The sequence below is a fragment of the Orycteropus afer genome, unplaced genomic scaffold (genome assembly GCF_000298275.1).
Source record: "Orycteropus afer afer isolate SDZICR_OR568_19922 unplaced genomic scaffold, OryAfe1.0 scaffold00063, whole genome shotgun sequence".
Taxonomy (NCBI): Eukaryota; Metazoa; Chordata; class Mammalia; order Tubulidentata; family Orycteropodidae; genus Orycteropus; species Orycteropus afer.
The window spans coordinates 12,692,498-12,717,364 of NW_006921650.1; the positions used below are offsets into that span (position 1 = coordinate 12,692,498).

At 36.0% G+C, this 24,867-nt stretch overlaps 2 protein-coding genes across 2 annotated transcripts in view; one reads left to right on the forward strand and one right to left on the reverse strand.

The window, feature by feature from the left end:
• The window catches only part of SLC25A40 (solute carrier family 25 member 40), a 28,608-nt gene extending 16,266 nt beyond the window's left edge, over positions 1–12,342 (forward strand). Inside the window, exons 6-10 of the mRNA XM_007939842.2 lie at positions 626–799; positions 3,568–3,677; positions 6,984–7,065; positions 11,767–11,847; positions 12,230–12,342. Of these exons, the coding sequence (XP_007938033.1) occupies positions 626–799; positions 3,568–3,677; positions 6,984–7,065; positions 11,767–11,847; positions 12,230–12,342 (560 nt within the window). The remainder of the gene's footprint in view (positions 1–625; positions 800–3,567; positions 3,678–6,983; positions 7,066–11,766; positions 11,848–12,229) is intronic.
• A 6,250-nt stretch (positions 12,343–18,592) lies between these two features.
• RUNDC3B (RUN domain containing 3B) overlaps positions 18,593–24,867 on the reverse strand; it is a 218,801-nt gene continuing 212,526 nt past the window's right edge. The window contains exon 14 of the mRNA XM_007939844.1: positions 18,593–18,738. Coding sequence (XP_007938035.1) covers positions 18,593–18,738 — 146 coding nt within the window. The remainder of the gene's footprint in view (positions 18,739–24,867) is intronic.

A 24,867-nucleotide genomic window follows, 5' to 3' on the forward strand; every position in this document is an offset into this window, starting at 1 on the left:
TGAGACAAAGTATATGTGAACTGCTGTATGAAAAGTGAATTTACTCTGTAAATCTTCACCCAAATCAAAATAAAATTATAAAAAAAAAAAAGAGTATTACAAAGTCAACATTCAGTCTGAAGAAAAAAATGAGAAGATAAGCAGACAAGGAAACTAGCGTACTAGAAATGAAACCAGAACACAATTACCACGAATGTTGACAAATTGTAGAAAATGTTACTAAGCAGTTTGTGTGGAAATATTGTCAAATGGGAACCTGATTTGCTGTGCAAACTTGCAGCGAGAACACAATAAAACATTATTTAAAATCATAATAGTGAAGAAATTTATCTTTAAGTAGAAGGACATTTGTCTTTGTGCAATGGGAGTGAGTTTTATTGAGACACTAATTGGAATGAGACTTTTGTACTAGTCCTAGGTAACATGTAATATTTCTGGAACTGCCCTTCAAAGTGTTGAAACCACAAAAAGTAACATTATATCAACATGATTAGAGATCTGATTTTACAGTTACAGACATTTCAGAGTGAAAGTTTAAAACATTATGAAAAGCTAAATTTTGTATGTGTATTTGCATAGTACATAGATTTGTTTTTTTGTTGTTTTATTTGCTTATCTTTATCAGTTGGTGCAGTCACTGTGATAAGTCCATTAGAATTGATTAGAACCCAGATGCAGTCTAAGAAGTTTTCGTACGAGGAACTACATCGATTTGTCAGCAAGAAAGTGTCTGAAGATGGTTGGATTTCCCTTTGGAGAGGGTGGGCGCCCACTGTTCTTAGAGACGTACCTTTCTCAGGTAGGATTTATCTTGTTACTGTCTCATAGATTTTAGGTAGTAACTAGAATTTAAATCTCTTTAAGCTTCAAAATAAATTATTTTCTTTATTTCAATAGTGGGCCTTCAGATCTTTATGAGTCTTTATTAATGAAGAGTTTCTAATTCAAGCCTGGTTTTCTTTTATCCCTGTCTTTAACTTCCTTTGATGGCTTAATTTTTTTTTTTTTTTTTAAGAACATAAAAAATAAAGATTAATTGATATGATTTCATATTCAGAGAATGCAAACTACCTTTTTTTAACATTATTCTAAATAAGTCATAATTAGTAAGTGCTATGGACTGAATTGTGTCCCCCCAAAATATTTGTGAACTTGGCTAGGCCATGATTCTCAGTAGTTTGGTAGTTATGTAATGATATAGTCACTCCCATGATGTGATATGATATAATTATCCTCCATTTGTGATATTTTGTAAATCTTTAAACTCCTCGTGTTAATGAGGCAGGATTAGGTTATGTTAATGAGGATTAAGTAATATTTGTTCTGTTAATGAGGCAGGATTACAGAGAGGGATACAACACCCTTACTTAGATCATTGCCCTGACCTAATACAAGGGGTATTTCTGTTGTTATGTGCCATGGAGTCAGACGCAACGCCTAACGACTCCTCCTTGGGTTTCCGAGGCAGTATCATTATGGAAGTAGATTGCCCAGCCTTCCTTCCAAGGAGTGGCTGGTGGGTTTGAACCGCCAGCCTCTGATTAGCAATCAAGTACCTTAGGCACTACACTACCAGAGCTCCTATAGTCTTTCAATAGTGATTTAAAATTTTCTTCATGAGAGTTGTGTACATTTTTTTTTATTATTATTATTGTTACTATTTTACATTTGTTTATTAGGTACTCCATATACCCCTTCAGCTTTTGGTAGCTATTTTAAAAGCTCTAAGTTTTTAAAAATTATTTTTCGTAAATATTTGTGGCTGGTCCAGTTTTAATTGAATTTTGTCTGTTTATATCCAGCTTCCTTTTAAAACTTTGCTATAAATTCTGATTTGTCTAACTATCTTTGGGTTTTCTTTGCAGGCAATAATATTATGTATAAATTGTGACTGCTTTGTTCATTATTAATCTATGTAGTTTGTATTTGTTTACTCATCTAACTCTGCTGCCTGGTACAGTTTTGAATAGTACTAACAATAATATGGGGGAGCTCTGATAGCGTAGTGCCTAAGGCATTTGACTGCTAACCAGAAGGCTGGTGGTTCAAACCCCCCAGCCACGCCTCAGAAGGAAGGTTGGGCAATCTACTTCCGTAGTGATGCCACCTTGGAAATCCAAGGAGGGGTCGCTATGAGTCAAATCCGACTCAATGGCAGTGCGTTTGGTTTTTTTTAATAAGTTTTTTTATATCAATCTTTTATCAACTCAAAGAAGTTCCCCTAGTTTTCTGAGAAACTTCATTGTTTTTAATGAAACAGAAAATGTTTTTGTATCATTATTAGCTTATCACATGATTCTTCTAGTTTAACCTGTTGATGTGGTATATGGCATTTAAAGGTTTCATTGTGTTAATTTATTAGTTATTTCATTATACTTATGTATAATGTATTAAGTATGTATTTTATATATACCTTTGCGTTACTGGGATCAACCCAACTTAGTCATAGTGTATGATCTTTTCTGGAATACTCCTGGCTTCAGTTTCTTTTTATTTGCTGCTGTTAGTTGCTGTTATGTGAGCCCTGACTCATGGTGACTGTATATATATATATATATATATATATATAACAATGAAATGTTGCTCCCACATTGTGGCTATTGTCAATCCATCTTATGTCATTGAGGGTTTCCCTTACTTTCGCTGACCCTCCACTTCACCAACCATGATGTCCTTTCTAGTGATTGGTCTTTTTAGGTGAAAAAGTAAGTGAGCCAGTGTCTCACAGTTCTTGCCTCTGTGGAGCATTCTGGTTGTATTTCTTTTAAGACTGATTTGTTCATTTTTGAAGTCCATGTTACTCTTCCCCAACACCACCATTTGAATGTACCCATTCCTCTTCTGTCTTCCATGTGCATTGTCCAACTTTTGGATGCATAAGAAGTGATAGAAAAGACCATAGCTTCAGTCAGGCACATCTTATATCTTTTGTAGCAGATTTTGTTTGCTGCTTCCATGGACATTGATTGTTGATCCAAATAGAATGAAATCACTGAGAATTTCCATTTTTTCCCCCATTTATCATAATGTTGTTTATGAGTCCACGCTTATTATTTATTTAGGATTTGTACACCTATGTTTTTGAGTAAAAGTGGCCTGTTCTTTTCCTTTGTCTTACTATCTTTGTCATATTTTGGAATTAAGGTTCTTCTTTATTAATACATAGGAGCTCTGGTGGCATAGTGCCTAAGGCATTTGACTGCTAACCAGAAGACTGGTAGTTCAAACCCACCAGCCGCTCCTCGGAAGGAAAGTTGGGCAATCTACTTCCATAGTGACACTGCCTCAGAAACCAAAGGTGGGGTTGCTATGAGTTGGATCCAACTCCCTGGCAGTGAGTTTGGTTTTTGGTTTTACTAATACATAGTTTTTCCTGATAAGACTGATAGAATATTACTGGGAATTTGGTTTCCTTTTTTTAAAAAAAATCCTGTCTAGTGTTTTCTAAGCAGTAAGCAGGGTGTATAATGGTTAGAATTTCTCCTTTCCTTTAATGTATAATATCATAAATCTTTGAAGTTTACATTTTATTTCTAAATATATATTCATTTTATTCTGTTTTTATAGCAATGTACTGGTATAACTATGAAGTTTTAAGGAAGTGGTTGTGTGAGAAATCTGGTTTATATGAACCAACATTTATGATCAACTTCACTTCAGGGGCATTATCTGGTTCTGTAAGTTTATTCTTTTGTTGTTGATATTTCAGAATAGTGCTAATTGTCAAATTATTTAAAACAGAGAAATATATATCATTTCTTGAATATTGTGACAGCACTTTCGGGCTGTATTACTTTAAAAATTTTCTAGGAAGTTACCATCCTTTTTTTAAGGAAATAAATTACTAGCTTTTAAAATATATTAAAATTTACTTTGTTTATGTTTTATATTACAAATACATTGTATTTTTCTGAGAATGTTTTGGATCTGTTAACTCTGTTATGCTTATGATAATGATAATAGTTTAAATAGTACTTTATTATTTCCAGAACATTTTGTAGTACCTTCGTTCATTAAATGCCAGTGAATCTGGTTAGGTAGTATTTCATACTGTCATTCCATTATCTGTAATCAGACTGAATAGAAATAGTTTTATCTTTTGCTGTTTGTTCTTATTTCTTTGGAAATATTTTGACAAGTTAAGTCCTTCATTAAGAAATTTCAACAAAAAGTATAGTCAGAGAAGGGAGAAATCTTGGGTAACCATTTTTGTGTGATAGAGAATATGTCTTTCCTACCCTACCACATAATGAATGTCATGTAGAGGACTGCTTTGACACAGATTTCTAGCACCATGACTTTAGACACAAAGGTGTTTTCTTTATTTTTATTGTGATCTGGGTGAAAGTTTACAGAGCAAATTCACTTTCCATACAGCAGTTCACATACACTTCTACTTTGTCTCATGACATTGATTGCAATTTCCCACAATGCAATAGTTCCCCTCCCACTTCCTCCCCATAGTCACCTCTTCCCTGTGTCCTTTGCTTCCATGCCCTTCTGCCCCCCCCCACAAGCTGTCTCCCTATGCATACACAGCCCTTCTATTCTCCCATGATTGATCTCTCCAAGGAGTGTATTTACGTAATGTAAATGTTCACCTCCTATGCCTTTTGTTTGGCTGGAAGCCACAGCAGTGGGTTCAATTCCAGATCTGAAGGGCAACTAGGGGCCATAGTCTCAGTGGTTCCACCAAGCTCTATCAGACCAGCAAGGATGGTCCTTTTTTAAAAAATAATTTTTGGTTTTATTCTACATTGTTCTCCCTCTCTATCCAGGATCTCTTACATAGATCCCCCTGAGTGGTCCAAGCACCATCTATTTCTTCTAGTCTCATAGTTGTATAACCTGGGATTGTATGGTGTACCAGTCACTTGGGCTAATTGTTTCCATACATCTTTAGTTTTCTTCATTCTTCTTTGCTCTGGACAAGGAGAGACCCATCATTGCATCTAGATGGCAGCTTGCAAGCTTTTTAAGATCCCAGTTGCTACTCGCCAAAGTAGGATGTGGAACAGTGTTTTGTGTAGTATGTTATGCCACTTGAGCTTGATGTCCTGAGACTATGGTCCCGAGCTCACAGGTCAAACTATTCGCTCCCTTTAGGTAGCTGGCTATGGCCAAGAAGTGACTACAACCTGTCCTTTGTTAGCTCTACTGTATACCTGGGAATTTGGACACAAAATTTTCTCATACTCACTTACTTTCAAAATAAATTTGTGATGACTTACAGTGAGACAAAGACATATTAAAACCACACAAAAACAAGGGTGAAAGGGGCAAAGTGAAGTGATGGAAAATACTGGCATAATCATATTAAGATAACCTAGGCTAGGAGAAGGAGCTCTGGTTGTGTAGGCATTTGAGTGCTAACCAGAAGGTTGGCAGTTCAAACCCACCAGCCACTCCTCAGAAGGAAAATTGGGCAATCTACTTCTATAGAGATATTGCCTCAGAAACCCAAGGAGGTGTCATTATGAGTCACAATCAACTCAACGGCAGTGAGAGTGAGTATGAGACTATGAGAAGCCACTCTGGTGAGCTTAAAATGTAGATAGGGATATTCTCAGATCTAAGATCTGTCCAGTTAAGCCTAATGGATTATAAGGCTATTGTTAAATCAAAAGAATACTAGATTGTAATATAATGACTCCAGAATGCTGTCTCAGCTTTCTAGTAAAGAACATTCTCTGTATTACTATCCTATTTAACATAAAATATTGTTTAGTGATTTTTTTTTAATGATCTAGAAAATGTCAAATACCCTTCAATATTTTTCAAATAAAGATTTAATCACTACAACAGAAAAAATACATCATTGTGACAGTATCCAGGCTTTCGGTCAGAAAGCAGGATATCTAAACAATATCATTTTAGACAATTTGAAAGAGACTTATTTAACTCTGCTACCTTTTGCTGGGGGATTGTAGAGTTGGAGAAACAGTATTTTATTTTACCTGAGATATGTGAATAAGGCTGATTTGATTTCAAGAATTTAAATCAACTAATTGGTGTGGTGAAATGAAACATAACTAATTTTAAGGTACATGTTATGAGGACATTGCACAAACTCTGGGAAGCAAAAAACAGAAATCTTACTTTTCATGGCTGTTGCATTTATCAAATATGGTGAAAACATTTTTAAAGTAATTACTCTTTTAAAAGATCTCCTCTGCTTAACTAAGTGTTATGGAAATAATTGTTATATTGATTTTTTTGAGAAAACTTTAAAATATTAGTGAACTATTGTTAACTATAAGGAGTTCTGGTGGTATAGTAGGTAAAACATTTGGCTAGTAACCAGAAAGTCAGTGGTTCAAACCCACCAGCTGCTGTGCAGGAGGAAGATGAGTCAGTCTACTTTTGTAAAGATTTAGAGCCTTGAAATCCTAATCGGAATCCTAACTGGGAATTACTATGAGTCAGAATTGACTTGATGGCAGTGGGTTTGGTTTTGGTTTATTTTTAAACTATGTTGATAAATATGCTGAAATCCATAAATAAAAGGTACATAAAATTAAAAGTTGAAAGTCTTTTATTTATTTCTTTTTTCATTCTATTTCTTTTTAAAACATTTGTGGAATTTCAAAATGCTTACTTTTAGGTATTGAACACTTTGTGCTTTACAGTATGTATATACCTTCTAGTGTAGCAAAAGGATAGTGGAACTTACAGGAACATCAGAAACTGTGAGCACTGGTTTTGAGCTTAGACAGATCCTGCTTGGGACTCTGGCTCTGCAACTAGTAATTGTGTAACCTGAGGAAGATAATGGAACTTTTCTGAGACTTAAGTTTTATTAACTTATTTGAGAGTGTTGTGAGGAATACGTAGGATATATATCTAATTTCTTTAATAAGAGCGTCTCTTTAAATATATCTGGTTTCAGTTTGGTTATTACAATCAATGTTAAATAATGTCCTAATAAAAAATATTTTAGGAAAAATTTAAAAGTAGATTTAATCAATTTTACTTTCTGATAGTTTGCAGCTGTTGCAACTTTACCATTTGATGTGGTCAAAACACAGAAGCAGACACAACTTTGGATATATGAAAGTCATAAAAGTAAGTTTAATTAACTTAAAACATTTTTAAGATGCCAGAAAATTTTTCCATTTTTTCTTACAGTTATTAAGAATATCTAAAATATGGCAAACAGGTTTGTTTTTCCCTTGGCTGCCTTATTACTTATGTTTTGAAACTAGTATACTGTTAGAATACCCAAGAAAAAATACTCTAAACCCAATAAAAAATAATGAGATCTTAAAATATATATCTTGGCTGCCATCAATTAAGTCTTATATTTGCTGTATAGAAGATTATCTTTGTTATTCAAAAGCTAAATTGTTTTATTATTTTTTCTATATCAACTTACTTGACCGCTTCTCCCATTCTTCTTGAAACTCTCAAGTGTGTACTGAGTCAGGCACCATACTGGAACATACAGATAATGAATCAGTATCCAAGCCCTCAAATCCCTCATAATCTGTGTTGTTGTTAGGTGCCGTCAAGTTGGCTCTGACTCCTAGCGACCCTATGTTCAACAGAATGAAACCCTGCCTGATCCTATGCCAGCCTCACAATCCTTGCTATACCTGAGCCCTCTGTTGTAGCCACTGTGTCAGTTCATCTCCTTGAGGGTTGTCCCCTTTTTTGCTAACCCTTCACTTTACCAAGCATGATATCCTTCTCCAGGAAATGGTCCCTTCTGACAACATAACCAAAGTAGGTGAGGCAAAATCTGGCCATTCTTGCTTCCAAGTAGCATTTGGGCTGCACTGCTTCCAGGCTATATGTGTTAGTTCTTCTGGTAGTCCATGGTTCTTTCAATAGTCTTTGCCCACACTGCACCTCAAAAGCATCAACTCTTCCTAGGTCTTCCTTATTCACTGTCCAGCTTTCACATGCATCTGAGGCGATTGATAATACCATGGCTTGGTTACCAAACTAAACCAAACTGACTGCGGTCAAGTTGGATCCAACTCATAGTGACCCCTCCTTGGGTTTCTGAGGCAGTATCACTATGGAAGTAGATTGCCCAATTTTGTTGTTGTTGTTATGTGCCATCAAGTCGGCCCGACTCAGCAACCCCTCCTTGGGTTTCCGAGGCAGTATCACTACGGAAGTAGGCTTGCCCGACCTTCCTTCCGAGGAGTGGCTGGTGGGTTTGAACCGCCAGCCGTCTGGTTAGCAGGCAAGTGTCTTAGCCACTATGCTAATCGTCAAGGAGACATCTTTGCTCTTCAGCTCTTTAAAGAAGTCTTTTGTAGCAGATTTGTCCAGTGCAATATGTCATCTCATCTCTTGACTGCTGCTTCCATGGGTGTTGATTGTGGAACCAAGTAATATGAAATTTTTGTTAAGATTTCAATCTTTTCTCCATTTATCATGATACTAGTTAATTGGTCCAGTTGTCAGGATTTCTTTTTTCTCTACCTTGAGATGTAATTCGTACTGCAGACTGTAGTCTTTAATCTTATCAGTAAGTGCTTTGAGTCATCTTCACTTTCAGTAAGCGAGGTTGTGTTGTCTGCATACCTCAGGTTGAGTCTTTTTCCAGTCCTTATCTACATTCTTCTTCACACAGTCCAACTTCACTGATTAGTTGCTCAGCATGCAGACTGAAAAAGTATGGTAAAAGGATACAACCCTGACACACTCCCTTCCTGATTTTAAACCATGCAGTGTCCCCTTGTAATCTAGTAGAGGAAAAGCTGCTTACAGAAGTATTTTAGGATGTAGTAAATACTAGTTCCTGCAACAGAGGTAATTTTTACCTCATTTATAAATGCATCATTTATATTTAGTTTTTTTTTAATTAATCTCCAGTTTCAGCTTTTTAAATGTAGCTCAGATCCACCTGTTTTCTAGAGGTTAAACTTTTTTCTCTGAACATACTTAATATTTTAAAACACTTGAAATGTAAGAATCCTTTACATAGTTGTTATATTTGGCCAGTAAACTTTTGAAAAAATGATCACTCTTAGTAATAATTAGAAAAACACCAGCAAGAACAGCAGTGAGAGGACTTTTACGGACATTGAATTGTTGGAGAGGATATGGAGTAGTGGGAACTCTCCTGCCCTGCTGGTGAGAGAATAAAGTTGGAACAACTACTTTGAGAACAGTTTGGCAATATCAAAAAATGTCCTTTGACCTAGCAATTCCACTCATGTTTATGTTTCCTAGAGAAACTTTTGCAAATGTTGTTGTTGTTATGTGCCGTCGAGTCAGACCCGACTCATAGCGACCCCTCCTTGGGTTTCCAAGGCAGTATCACTACGGAAGTAGATTGCCCCATCTTCCTTCCGGGGAGTGGCTGGTGGGTTTGAACCGCCAGCTTTCTGGTTAGCAGTCAAGTGCCTTAGCCACTATGCATAGTGTCCACCATGTAGCATAGTGCCTAAGGCACTTGACTGCTAACCAGAAGGCTGGCGGTTCAAACCCACCAGCCACTCCCTGGAAGGAAGATGGGGCAATCCTACTTCCGTAGTGATAACTGCCTAGGAAACCCACGGAAGGGTCGCTATGAGTCCGGGCCAACTCGACGGAACAACAACAACATTTGCAAATGTACAAGGATATTCATTGCAGGATTCTTAATAATATTACAAAGTTGGAAACCACCTAAAAATGTCCCTTGTTAGGAAGTAAATTATGATAATCCATATAATGACATAGCATACAGGAAATAAATGAATAAAGTATAACTACAACTCTTCAATATAGATAACTAATGTTGCATTACAGGAGTAAATGTACTAATCATCTATATAAAGTTTAAAAACATGAAAATCAATAGTACATATTGTTTATGGATATGTTCAGATATAGTAAAAGTTTAAATCCATGCATAAGGAAGATTAAAAAGAAAAAAAGGAGAGTTGTTGCTTGTAGTCAGGGAGAGAAATACAGGGAGCTTCAGCTGTATTTGAAAGACAGTTGTCAAGGTTTAATACATGTGGATGGTCATTAAGTAGGTGTTTGTTTTACTATTTCTATACTTTTCTGTGTACTGGAAATGTTTCACAATAAAATTGCTTCTTTACAATTAAGTTGCTTATTACCTGTGGAAGTAGCTCTTTAGTGTTGGAACTTTAGGATTCTACTAGTGCTCTGTCATGGCTTACAACAGTTGATACTCTTTCATGTTAAAGTAATTTAACTCTGCTTTAAAAATAGAAACTAGTTTGGGGCTTGAGTTCTATGAGATTAGAAATACCTGTCTACTTGATTTTCTTTCTTTCATACATACCTGGAGTATAAAGTTCTCATCATTGACTTTCTTTAGAGTTAAATTTCTTTCATAAAATTTTTGGCCTCAATTTTAAAATGTGTCCTTTCTATTAGGTTGCTATATTTATTATATATTTATTTTATACTATTTATATTGAAAGTAGCTCTCATGGTGCAGTGGTTAAAGCATTCAGCTGCTAACCAAAAGTTTGGTGGTTTGAATCCGCCAGCCACTCCACTGGCAAATTCAAAAGATGAGGCAGTCTGCTTCCTTAAAGATTTACAGCCTTGGAAATCCTATGGGGGCAGTTCTATTCTGTCCTACAGGGAGCGTCCCTATGAGTTGGAATCAGCTTGATGGCAATGGGTTTTTTTTTATTTTATATATATTAATGGTGTAGCTTCTTAAATAAATAGGCATCATTTGCCTTCCTAATCAAAGAATCTAGTATTTTATATAAATGAGATTGTAAGATAATGAGCTGCAGTCCATTAGGTGGCAAAACTTTAAAAAGCCATTTTTGAAGGATGTCTTTCTATAATCTTTTCCCTTTTCCCCCCCAAGCACGCTTAGTAGTAAGTACTTAATCTTTCTTAATGACTGAGTGTTGTCATCAGTGTAAACATTGATTACTGAAGAGTTTTGTAATGCTGCTTTCAGAAGCTAGTGAGGATAATACAGGATTATTGGCCCAAGATCCAGCTAAGTTCTTCAGCCTGTCATTTGTTGATTGCTGACATGGTAGTATGATGTAGGCTTCTAAGCAGGCTTTTTTTTCTTTTTTTTAACTTACTACATCTAGTAGTCTGTGGGTTAAGCTAGCTTAGAATCAGTATGTAAACTCTCATTCATAAGCTTTAATGATTAAACTTCAGCAACATCTATTTTTGCCAGGTTTTTTTTTTTTTTTACTATGTTTTTGATATTTGAGTGGTAAATAAATAAGGTGTTACTGTTGGGTAAGGGATATCTCTCCTTTTGGAGGAAGCAGCATAGATCTAATACCTTTCAAGACTAGCACATCCGTTCAGATAGGTTACTATAAAGTAGGGCCTCACTGGGGAAAATGGGCTATTTTCCTGACAACCTCTTTTTTAGGGGAAAAAAGGAAACATTTTTAATGTGTGCAGTAAAAATAATAATAAAAAAATGTTTACAGACTTCTATTTGGCATTAGGTACCTAATGAAAGTTTCTGTACATTTTAAAACTTTTTAAGATGTGCAAGAAGCTGTAAAGAATACCTTCCACAAGGCTTCAGAAACAAAACATTTCCAGTTCAGGAGAAGCCTTTTTATATTTTTCCTGGATTGTATCCAATACCTTTAAACTTATGTCCTTTTTCTATTTTTTTTCCTTTGTAATAAATCCAACTATTAAAAATAAGATTTAAAATAGCTCTTCAGGTAAACAGATCTATTCTTATTATAATGAAATGATATATCCCCAAAAAGACATAAGCACTATTTTATGTGTATCATCTATGTTATAAATTATTTCCAGATTAGCATTATTTATTTTAACATTTAGTGTCTGTGCCTTCAAATATGTCAACGTGGGTTATAATGAAGAACATTGTTGGTGAAAATGGACTTTCTGGATTATTTACAGGTAAAATCATTTGCTTTATCGAATCATTGAATACAATGATTTACTTGTACATCTGATACCTTCTAAAATTAAGTTTCAGGAGAAAGTTATAAGAAAGCATTCCACATTTATGATTTTCTCCTATATATATTTGCTATAAGTTAAAAGAAGTGCTAAATAACAGTATTTTACTATCGATACAATAAAATTTTTATATAAAGTGATATAGAAATTGAAGTAAGAGAAGGCTAAGAGTAAATTATTTGGCTTGTTCTTTGACACCAGTTTTTGGCATAGTGTTTGATATACTACTTCATTTAATTTGCTTCTCTCAGAATAAAACTAAATTACATTTCTAAAAATAAAGTAAAATTGTTTCTGATGATTCTTATTTTCTTTTCAGGCCTAATTCCTCGTTTAATTAAAGTTGCTCCTGCTTGTGCCATTATGATCAGTACCTATGAATTTGGGAAGGCTTTTTTCCAGAAACAGAATATTCAAAGACAGCAATACTAGATAATAATGTTGTTTCAATTGGACATGATAACAATAGCCAAATAATAAAATGGAGACTGTTAAGCAAGAACTTTTTCCACTATTATCCAACAGTGATTTGATGTTTTTCTCTACTGTAATTTAAGTGAATAGTTATTTATTACTCCATATACAGAGAAATGTTTAAGCATCTCAGTAAAGCAGATAATAAAAGGTAGGCATTAAGTAACATTATTCACATTTACCAAATATTAACTATTAGTTATTTCTTAAATCCAAATGCAAGGAGCCCTGGTGGCACAGTGGTTAAGTACTTAGCTGTTAACTGAAACGGTGGTGGTTCAAACCTTACTGGTGGCTCTGCAGGAGAAAAGAGCTAGCAGTCTGCTCCTGTAAAGATTACTGCCTAGGAAACCCTATGGGGCAGTTCCATTCTGTCCTATAGTGTCAAAATCGACTGGAGGGCACACGACAACAATCCAAATGCCTTAGGTTTTTGGTTTTTTTTACCCTGTGTTACTGTTTTAAATCTTCGCATGTATTAGGGTTTCTGTCATCAAAAGGTAGCTATTTTATCTTTATGAACAAAAATAATCAGTTATATGATATGGATGCTGCCATTTTTGGTGATCAAACTACTATTTCTATGAGACAGGGAGTTTTTTTGCTGATTAGACCAAATGTTAAATTCAGCAAACTTGGATGTGCAGTGGATAATCAACACTGAATTTAATCTAGGAAAAATAAAGTGTGGGTACAGAATGGGCCTCTGGTTTTTAACCATTTTGTAATTCCAGTACCATTGTTCGTGGAGTTCTTGACATCATTTCTAATGGCTTGTCCTAACATTATAGAGATTACTACTATGTTGGTCACAAAATATTTCAAAATATCCTATGATTTCATGCCCTCTCACATTTGTATGCTAGACAAAGAGAATAAACAAGAAGCAGTTTCCTTGAAGAAACTGATTTTAGGCAAATGCCTAAGTAATTCAGCTTTTGAATATATGTAGAAATGAAATAAAAGATATGATGGCAGCATAAGAAATGGTATTCTCCTTTTATATTGTTTAATTTTCAAGATGATCTATATCTTTTAAGAAAAAGCACTGCATTATACTCTATGTGTGTATTATGACAATATGAAACATTTTCTAAAATGGAATAATATGTTTAGGTGACAAATACTCTCTGGTTTCAGTTGAACAATTAACACATTCTGTATTAAAGTAGAAAAGTATTTATCTCACCAGAAACAAACTATATAGGGTTTGTATGTAGTCTTTTGTATTTATTTTATCTTATGTTGATTTACCTTAATTTTGCAAAATGCCCATTCATATAAGTATGATTTTAACTTATACTCTAATTAAAATATTTTGTGCCTTAAATTATCATTGTGCTTACAGATATTTTCAAATAAAAATAACTTAATGCTATTCTCTTTGTGTGTGTGTGTGTGTGTTGCTGTTCAACAGTATTAAATTTAAATTACCTCGATTTTGTTATGCTTCTTTTTGCTAATCGATTGATTGATAGAAGCAAGTAGAAAAATAAAATACATAATTATGTTCTCAGAAAGCAGCCACCGATCTCAGCTACCCCTTATAAATACCAGAAGGGCAGTTTGCATGTTGTCTACCCATACTGCACTTTAGGATAATTCTGTGGTAAAAAAGCATTGATATTTTTAAATAAAACAAATATTAGCAACCAAGAAGGGTTTGCCTAGAAATTATTTCAGCATTTTGCCTAATATTATTTAATTGAAAGAATGCTTCAATAAACACAGTCCATGAATGACTGAAATATTAGCATTTTTATTCCCCCCTCCAGAGTTTTGTTTTATAAACTAATTGAACTATATTAGCAGTGACTAAATATTCCTAGATTTCACTTCAATCAGTAGACAAATTTAACTTTCAGCCACTTGAGTTTCTAGTCTTTTTAATACACAGACTGCAGGAATTGCAGTACTTTTAAACCTAGAAAACAGTTTTCATTCTATGAACATTAAGGGAATGTTAAATTTTCTTACACGTTAATTACTTGAATGTAATTTTTTCCAGAAATACCTTATTCAAGTATTATATGTTTATTATCTTTGTTTAATATAATTCACATTCTCAACTCACTGCCATTGAGGCGGATCCAACTCATAGTGACCCCTCCTTTCGTTTCCGAGGCGGTATCACTACAGAAGTAGATTGCCCGACCTTCCTTCGGAGGAGTGGCTGGTGGGTTTGCACCACCAGCTTTCTGGTTAGGAATCAAATGCCTTAGGCACTATACCACCAGAGCACCCATAATTCACATCAGACTTTTTTAAAATGTAGGCATGGAGTTAAAATTAGTTTTCCATTTTTTCCTAGGAAAACGATTCACTTAGGCTTATTTAACTTCCTGTAACCCCTTTTATTTAAACTCCTGCCTCCCCACATTTTCTTGGGCCCAAGTTCCAGGGATGGGGGAAAGTTTATAGTGTATCACATTTGAAATTTTTTGCCAAATGAACTTTAAAATAATAAATATATTGCTTTTATTTGTAAATCTATCATTCAACATTTATTGAGACTTTTAGACGTTTCATATACTGCCCACAACGAGGTCTCAGAGCATGACTGATAGAAGTATGTAGTGGGAGTTATGGAAGACAGGAACTTCTTCATTCAGCCCAAAGGCAGAGAGAGTAGTTGGGAATGCTTCCTAAGGTTAGGACAGGCAGGTAATCTAATTAAACTTAAGGGGAGGTGGAAGTTTTAGTAAAGGAATTTAAACCCATGTGGCTTAAACAAGGGATATACATGGGAAGGTGTCAAGAGATCACACTAGATGTGTAATCGGGCATTGTGTGGCAAAAGGACAAGGCGGTGGGAAACAAGGAAAGATGGCACAGCTGTAACCATTAGACTGGAGCTTTATTTTAGAAAAACTTGCAGCAGCATGGAAAATGGGACTTAAAGTAAGGCAGCCTAATCCAAAAAGTTTGGCTTGGATTAAAACACTTTTAAAAGGTGCTATCGTGACAATGATATAATCTCCCTATCAGTTACAAAGAGTAAATGCTAAGACTAAATAGAAGCTGCTTTGCTCACTGAAGAAACTGAAGTGAAACTGATTTAAAATTTTAAACAGCCCTTGATGTTCCAAGTCATGGGACACTTCAGAGGTAATCCAATATGTTTATCAAAATCTGGACATTTTACTTTATGACAGAATCATTATCACAGGCTCATCCTAAATTGTAAATATGAGACATTTATAAACACTTAAAAATTTGTATGCAAATCTAATAAAACCAAAAAACCAAACTCACTGCAGTCAAGTCGATTCAACTCATAGTGACCTCTCCTTGTGTTTCCGAGGCAGTATCTCTACGGAAGTAGATCACCCAATCTTCCTTCTGAGGAGTGGCTGGTGGGTTTGAACTGCTAGCCTTCTGGTTAGTAGTCAAATGCCTTAGGCACTGTGCCACCAGAGCTCCCAAATCTAATAAAGATGAGTTAAATTAAACTAACTTGGTTTCACTTATTTAAAGTTTCTGTCAGTCATAATAGTAGCTTGAATTTGAAATGCACATCTTAAAAGCTTATGATTTCCTTTAATGCTGACATTCTGGTGCCATCATGTCGGAGCTAAGAAGACGGAGATGTTTCCATTTTACAGATGAGAAAATGAACATGGCTATTATACAATTAAATCTGTAACCCGGCCAGAATCATTAAACTACTGCTTCAATACATGTTGCCTGTTTTAAAGCATATCATGTTATTTTTAACAAATAAAAAAAGAGTATTCAATTTTAATGTGACTTGAGGTAAAGATTTCTCTACATTCCATTTTCATTATAGTAATTTAGGTGAAATAATACACATTTGCCAAATCAAAACAAAAGTTCAGTGCATAACTTGTCAGATAACTTTGTCAAGATTTAAAAAAGACCACTAATGCCATGACACAAAATGTTTACTATACATGCAACAAATATAGTAACATCAAGGCAACAAAATACATGTGGAAATATTGGCATATAATTTAGCATTCTTTTTTTATGAACAATAAACACTACCACCTAAAATTAAAGATTGAGACATACACTGTTTCTTCATGCAAACATTAACACCTCTATAACTAGTGTGAAATGAACTGTGTAGAAACCTGAATTTCACAATAGCGGATGAATTTTATACCAAGAGCTCCAAAGAAAGGAGGAAAAGTCATGATCCTCAGATGCCATGGTTAAATCTGCATTTAGCAGCATATTAAGATGCACACATTAACTATACATTAGACAAATCTGAAAAAAAACTATCAACTATGGAATCGAATTTCCTTATAAAAATGTATGGAAAATTTTAACAATGTTTTTTTATTGTTATTACTGAAGGACCGTAAGTGTCAACTGAGAGTGGACCATGAATGATAAAGCATTAGAATATTCTGACAGTTCTTAGCAAAGCAGCAATAATGCTCAAGGCCAACTAAAATTTTTGAAGTTCCCCTCCTTAACCATTTCTTCCCCTACTCCCAAGGTTTCCAATGTCCTCATTTTTATACCTTGCCTCCCCCATGCTGATTACAAACTGCTTTGGATACCTCATTCACAGTGAGGTCTACAGGACTGAGAAGAGACTAAAGGTACTCTTGCTCCAAAACCCTTATTTGCATTTCTGTAAGTATTAAAGCCTTAAGTGAAAGGAAGAAAGCTCTTGTGTGTTCTGGCACATCTAGAGTAACAGTTAAAAGGACTTTCAGGCTTTCTTTGTCTTATAATGACATAGTTTGGACTGTCTCATACATAAGACCAGTCTTACCATTATTTATTAAATTCCAAATTATAAGACTAAGCTGTAAATATTGCAGGGAACCATCACAGTCTTACATCTCCAATATACAGAGTAAATGTGACAAAATTCGGAGTTCTGCCTCCTTTCAATAAAATGTTTTTGGAGGAACATTCTTCTATATGCCAAAGCTACTAAGCTTGAATGTAAACCACAGGAAGTCCTCTGTAAGTACTGTAGCCTCTTCATGTAAACAACATATAACACTTCTTTGGCACAATTAATCATGTTTTCCTCATATTCTCTACTATAGAAAATATACTAAATACATTTTCTCTTATTATGGTTGAATTTTTAGAGACAAATGATTATTTGCAGTTGTGGCAAAAACTGCAAAGAATTAAAGATATTAAGCCTTCTTAAGAAAATTTGTTACTTGTGGAAGTACAGGGATTTTTAACATTAACATCAGTTTTAACATGAGATTATGGCATGATGATGATAGAGGCTATAAAACATACCACAGTTCACTGTTGCATAGGGGAGAAAAAACAGGGCTCTATGTCACACAGTATTTACTGTTACAGGTGATGATTACCCTACAGGTCCTTATTTAAAAGCTCAAATCCTTAATTTGAAATCTTTCTTGATAAAATACTTTTTCACTTTGTCAACGTTTTTTTCTACATCTTTAAATATTTCCAACTTTTGAGACATAACTGCTCATATTTTTAAATCAGTAACCTTTTAAGAAAATCTTGGGAAAATGAAGATTAAGAAATTTATCTGTTCAGTTTTCCTAAATGGCCTAAAATACTGTAAAATATTAATATGTCCCTATGATCTTAACAAATTAGTAACAGCCTAAAAGGCACATTCCTACAAATTTATAAAATGTTAAGTGGAATGTTAAGTTTATACCAAATGATAAATGTTAAAGGAAAATGAAATAAGCCTCTGAAACTGCACCTGAGGGCCTTCACTGTCTGTTAAAAGAAGGCATTTAACCATTAGAACCTAGAAAGAAATTAATACAACAATGAAATGTGTAAATCATTTTTTTGTGAAATATTTAATCATCGAACAGAAGAGTGAAAAAAAAATACCTAAGTCTCTAGAATCTCAGACTCAGTCTCTGGTGATAAAGATCCATTAAAACAGATACATGAAAGTCAGCTGAATTAATAAATCAGTTTGTAATAGAGTATTAATTTGGAGGATCTTTAAAAGGTTTTGTTTAAGCATATTCATTTTTAAAACCTCTTCAATGAAGTTCCTCAATAACAAAGATGAGGATTTTAAAAATGAAAAATGGCAGGATCATTGGTTTTCACTAAGTTCATATGGAGTATACTGAGCTCTATAAACAATAGAATTCCAGACATGTGCCAGAACAATATAAAACTTCAAAAGTCTTCCCAGCAGTCAAACTTACGTAAACTGAACATTTACAACATAAGATACATTGGCTTTCAATAAAGTTTTTCAGGATGGAGTTAGGCCTGGACTTGTCATCTCTGTTGTAGGGCTTGCAAGGTAGTCATTAGATTTTAGGCTTGTTAGAGACTTGTAACTTGCCATTGATGTTAGAGATCCACAGAGACCAAGTAATGAGGGAGTGTCTTCTTTACCTGAAAATTAGGATAAAATAACTAAGATCATTAATTGCCCTTGAAGAGTGTTACCAATAAGATCCTAAAGAAACTGCCACACTTTATAAAATACTGCAAATACACCTAACTATAAAAACACAGATCCCTATATCCCAATATGTTTGACCTTTTAGTTTCAGTGTCACCCTTAAAAACATTGCAGGGGATTATTCAGGCTTCTTGAAAAGTTCTAGATGTGGATGTTCGGGATATCATGTTTAAGAGCAAAAATTAAAAATTACATTTTTTTTAGAAAACATAAAACATGTTCAGTTAGGAAAGTACAATGAAGAACTGTAAATGAAATAATAACACTGACTAACTTAAACCAAACTCACTGTCGTCAAGTCGCCTCCGACTCATAGCAACCCCTCCTTGGGTTTCTGAGGTAGTATCTCTGTGGAAGTAAATTGCCCAGTCTTCCATCAGAGGAGTGGCTGGTGGGTTTGAACCACCACCCTTCTGGTTAGCAGCCAAATGCCTTAGGCACTATGCTACCAGACCTCTTAACACTTCCCAGGCCACAGTAATACAAGGAAAGCTATACTTAACCAAAACAATGCATTAGAAGTAGGTTGATCTTGGTCATAGTGGACTGCCCCAACATAACAGGTAGACTTGATTTGGGAAGACTATTAATTTGTTCATCAAACATTTATTCAGTAATTACTATGCATCAGGAACTTTGGTAAGTGCTATACTTCAATAAGAGGAGCTCTCGTGGTGCAGAGGTTAAAGCATTCAGCTGCTAACCAGAAGGTCAGTGGTTCCCATCCATGAGCTCTGACCTATAACGTAGCTATGAGTTGGAACCAGTTCGACGGTTCGACGGCAGTGAGTTTGGTTTGGTTTGGTACTTCAAAAGGCCTATGTAAGATGAAAGACAGAAGATTTCTGCCGCTGGAGTAAAACAAGTTCTTTCCAGTTGTTGTTGCTGTTGTTGTTTGCCGTCAAGTCAGCCCCGACTCACAGCGACCCTGCTAATTTTCAACCCAGAGTGTGCAAATACCAGTTATAAATGGCTGGCTTGGTGTTACCTTAAAGTTCTTAAATTAGCAGGCTTCCAAAGAAGATGGAAAACTTAGGTGTCACTCGCAGTAACCGAAGCGTAAGTTGAACCAGATACTAGATATTTCTGAATGTTATATATTGTTTCTAATAGCACCTCTGAGTGTCTCCACCGTCCTTTATACTTGCCCAACTAGTCATATGATATAGTAATGGTTTGCAGTTTATTCAACTATAATCTCTGAGAAAGGCCATGAATTTTGTTGTGTTCTTTATTATATTCTCAATGCCTTAAACACAGTAGCTGCTCATTAAATAATTATATAATAATTTAAAGGATGATTCTGTGGAACTCAAGATAGCTCCTGTGATCTCTTTAATTTTGTGACCTTGGGCAAGGCATTTTCTCTGAGCCCATTCTTTTCTTGGTAAAATGGGAAAAAAATAACAAAAAATGACAGGCTAGGCTAACTTCATAGGTTTGCTGACAGGTGAAAACAGAAAGATGCAAATTGTTGGAAAAAGCTATAGAATAGGAATTGTTACCTTAAGATTTAAAATGTTTATCACATTATGTCAGAACCAAAAGGTAAAGCTATTACAACTATCCTTCTTTTAATGTTTAAATTTAGAGATTCTTTGCTCAGGTCAAAAATATAACTATGAAAAAAAAGAAGATACAGGAAAGTAGTTACATTCAGACTTGAAATGTTTATCGTGTCACGTCAGGGTCAAAAGGTATATATGTTCCAAGCATCCTTTTAATATTTAAGCTAAGAGACCCTCCTCGGACCAAAATCTACTCTCTGGAGTTCTTTATAAATGCTCCAGAAGCTCAAGTGCTTTAACAGCCTACCCCAATTTCTACTTTATGACAGCGTTTTAAAGAGATTTATTGCTAGTTACATATATTTTAAATATAAACTATCATACAGTAATTGCAAAAGATTATAAATTCAGTTAACGTAGTGACACAATAGAGTACCATGAACTGTGAAACACAATGAGAAATGAACTTTCTGCATACTGTTAAGTAGTGATTTCTAGGATATACTGTTAAGTGAAAAAGGGAAAATAGTGTGTACAGTATATTACCTTTTATCTAAAAAAATGGGGATGAGGAGAGGAATAGGAATCTATTCAAACTAGCTAATACTTTAAAAATCGATAGAAGGACAATTCAAAAACTAATAAAATAGGTCTCTGTGAAACTGGAGTAAACAATGTTGAGCCAACTTTAGCACAGTAATTTGACTGTAAATCCTTAGAGGGGTATAGTCTCAAGATAAAATAAGTGCAAAGGAATCTTAAGCTTTTTAAATAATAATAAGACACAGAGCTGGCTGAATCAAGCAGCCTCTGACTCAGTATTCTTGGAATAGTTACGTGGCAGACCACCACATAACTACTGCTGTTGGCAACAGAGAACTGCTTGCGATTAACAAGCTAGGCTCTTAGGCAAGATAAGAAGTTACATTTCAAAAGCTTCACAAGCTTGACCAGTTGTAAAATGCTGATTAACCTCCTGAATTGTCCTTCAAATACCTCATCAGGTGTAAAGTATGCAGTAAAATTCAATGTGAGTGACAAAGTGACCTTCCACCAAAGGCAGTCAAGAACAGGAGTCCCTTGCCAGGGCTTGAACCAAGGTCCAGAGACATCATGCATAGGCAACAGCCCAGAGTAAGTCATGTCAAGTGTCTCAGCAGCCTTTGCGATGGGTTCCATCTTTGTTCCAACCGCCTACGCAGTGGAATCATTTTGACTATTTCCTGCACACATACCTGATTTTCATAACCTCACCTTTTTCTTAGAAATCCCCACTCATTTTATGAATGAAAATAATGCCCCACCCCCTGGAAAAAGAACCCTTTACGAAAACCTAGGAAATCCTTAGTCCATGAGAGACTGGAGGCTGTTGCTATTGTTGTTATGTGCCCTCGAGTCAGAGACCTGACTCATAGCGACCCCAGACTGGAGGCTAGCTAGGTGGAAGCTCCCCTCCATCTTTCCCTTTTGAGCCCCTCCCCTCTCCTTTCTCTTTAATAAACTTTGGTTCCTGTGGACATTTTGCCTCTCCTGCTCAATTCTTTGTAAGTAGGAATCAAGGACCACTGCCAAGGCTCCCAGGGACCCCTGTAACAAATGTTATGACCTACGAAGGGACATTAAGGGTCCTGCATTTATTTGAAAGGAGGTCTGCTAGACCCTGTCAGACAGACAAGTAGCAGCCAGGATTCAATTTGTCCTGAGTCCCTCCCTCCTTATGAGTAGACTTCTAATTCTAAACCCTTCAAATTAAGTCTCCATATAAACCCCAATTTTTCCCACTTCATTTGTCCCCTTGTTTTCCTTTCTTTTTCTGTTTCCTGCCACACAGAGAGACACTGTTCCTAGTCTGAACTGTGAGGCTGCTAGGTGTTTTTCCTTTCTTCTCTGAGTCATTCTGATTGATTATTGAGCAGATAATAGGGACTTTCCAACTTGCTGTTGTTAGGTGCTTTCAAGTCCTCTTCAACTCACAGCAACCCTATATACAACAGAACGAAACACTTCCAGGTCCTGTGCCAGCCTCCCAATCCTTGCTATGCCTGAGCTCATCATTGCAGCCACTGTGTTAATCCATCTCATTGAGGGCCTTCCCCTTTTTCATTGACCCTTCACTCTTCCAAGTATGAGAATATCATTCTCCAGGGAATGGTCCCTTCTGACAACATGATCAAAGCAGATCAGACAAAGTCTGGCCATTCTCACTTCCAAGGAGCATTTCAGCTGTACTTTTGCCAGGACACATTTGTTAGTTCTGGCAGTCCACAGTACTTTCAGTATTCTTTGCCAACACCACAACTCAAAAGCATCAACTCTTCTTTGGTTTTCTTTATTCACTGTCCAGCTCTCACATGCATATGAGGCAAATGAAAATACCATGGCTTGGGTTAGGCGCACCTTAGTCTTCAAGGAGACATCTTTGCTCTTCAGCACCTGAAAGAGGTCTTTTGCAGCAGATTTGCCAAGCGCAATATGCCATCTGATGTCTTCAATGCTGCTTCCATGGGTGTTGATTGTGAAACCAAAAAATATGAAATCTTTGACAACTTCAATCTTTTCTCCATTTATTGTGGTGCTGCTTATTGGTCCAGCTGTAAGGATTTTCATTTTCTTTATGTTCAGATGTAATCCATACTGCAGACTGTAGTCTTTAATCTTTATCAGTTCAGTGCTTCAAGTCATCCACACTTTGAGCAAGCAAAGTTGTGTCATCTGCATATCTCAGATTGTTAATGAGTCTTCCTCCAATCCTGATGCCATGCTCTTCTTCATATAGTCCAGCTTCTCTGATTATCTGCTTAGCATACAGATTGAATAAGTATGGTGGAAGGATACAACCATGTGGCACTCCCTTCCTGATTTTAAACCATGCAGCATCCCCTTTTTCTGTGTGAATGAGAGCCTCTTGGTCTATGTACAGGTGGACTTCCCAACTTAGGCAGGTTGAAAAACACACTCAGCCAGATTTGATCACTCATGAGTGACCTCTGTGTGAGGGGACTTGGTCCCCAATAGTGAGGGAGAAGACCAGGGTGCCCCTAGTGAATGGGGTGGCCATACTCCACTGAGAAGACTGTTCTTCAAGAATGGGGGAGGATCCTCCTGTTGAGGGGTTCAGGTCCCCAAAAAACAAGGGGGTCCCCTTGTGGAGATGTTCAAGTCCTCAAGAACAAGGGAGAAAAGACCTAAGTTTTCACTTTCTTTTCCTTGACTTTAGTGACACTTAGTGATCTTTTTTCCTTTGAGCTTTTTCATCCCTTTCTCTCTCTTTGAATTTAAACTTCTCCTTTTCTTCCCTTGAAAACCGGACACCTGTTGAGAAAGTGCCTTCTTTATCTTCCTGTTACTTCTACCTCCTTTGTTTCCATCTTTGGGGCGATCTCAGTGCCAGTACTTTTTCCAAATCTTATCTTGTAATTGTAACCTATAATTTCTCTTTGTTGCATCTGTGAACTATAGATCCAGAATACCTGGACTCAGAATCCCTCTGACCCCTCGCAGAAGCTTTTCTTTTCCTTTTGTTGTCTTGTTAAACATTTGTGTTTTTGCTATTTGGTTTCATACTTTGAAGGGTTCCCTGTAAGTCGGACCTGGACTTGGTATAAATTAGGATTAATAGGTGCCACTTCTTTGTCTGGAGATGCTTTCTCCAGTTTGTCATCCCCTCCTATGCTATTACTTTGTTTCCAGTTCCTGAAGTTTGACTACACAGTCTTATTTCTCCCTTCTTGGTCCCAGTCTTAGGGAAAATTCTTTCATAATTACCTCTAGAGTTTCCCTTGCCTCCTGCCCTGTGACTCACCCATCTTGTTGTTTTTGTGAGAATCCAGGGCAACCATCTTGGTGGCTCCATCTATGGGAGGGCAAAGAGAAAACATCTTTTCTTTCTTTTGTGGTCTGATCGAACATTTTTGTTGGTGCCATCACAGCACTGGGATTCAGGGTTTACAGGTATCGAGAACCTGGACCCAGTTGTGCAGTTGCATTTATCCTGGCCAGTCAGCCAGGGGTACCATTCGTTGGCCAGTCTGTGCCTGCTTGGGCAGGGGAGAATGCTTGAGGCCCCACCAGAGATTTCTCCAGCATAACTTCAATCTCTGACCTAGCAGACTTGGCCCAGACTCAATAATAGCTTCTTGAGAAGCAGAGAAGGAACCTTATTTCAGGTAAACTTACAGTTGTTCTAATCAAAGGTTTGCATTTGTAATCTGGTCATTATTAACCACGCTTGAAGATGTATTTTAAAACATTTCAAAAAGTTTGGTTATGATCTCATGAAAAAGAAAACACTGGTCTGTGAGCACAGTTGTGTGATACAGTATGAATTAGGAGACCAAGAACACTGGCCACCATCTGGGTCAGTAAATTATAACATTATTTTGCAATTGTATTTGTTTTATTCCCACACTGGCAAAGGGGCTATATATATATATATATATATATTTGATGTTGTTGTTGTTAAGTGCCGTCAAGTCGTTTCCGACTCATAGTGACCCCATGCACAGCAGAACGAAACACTGCCCGATCCCGCGCCAGCCCCACAATCCCTGC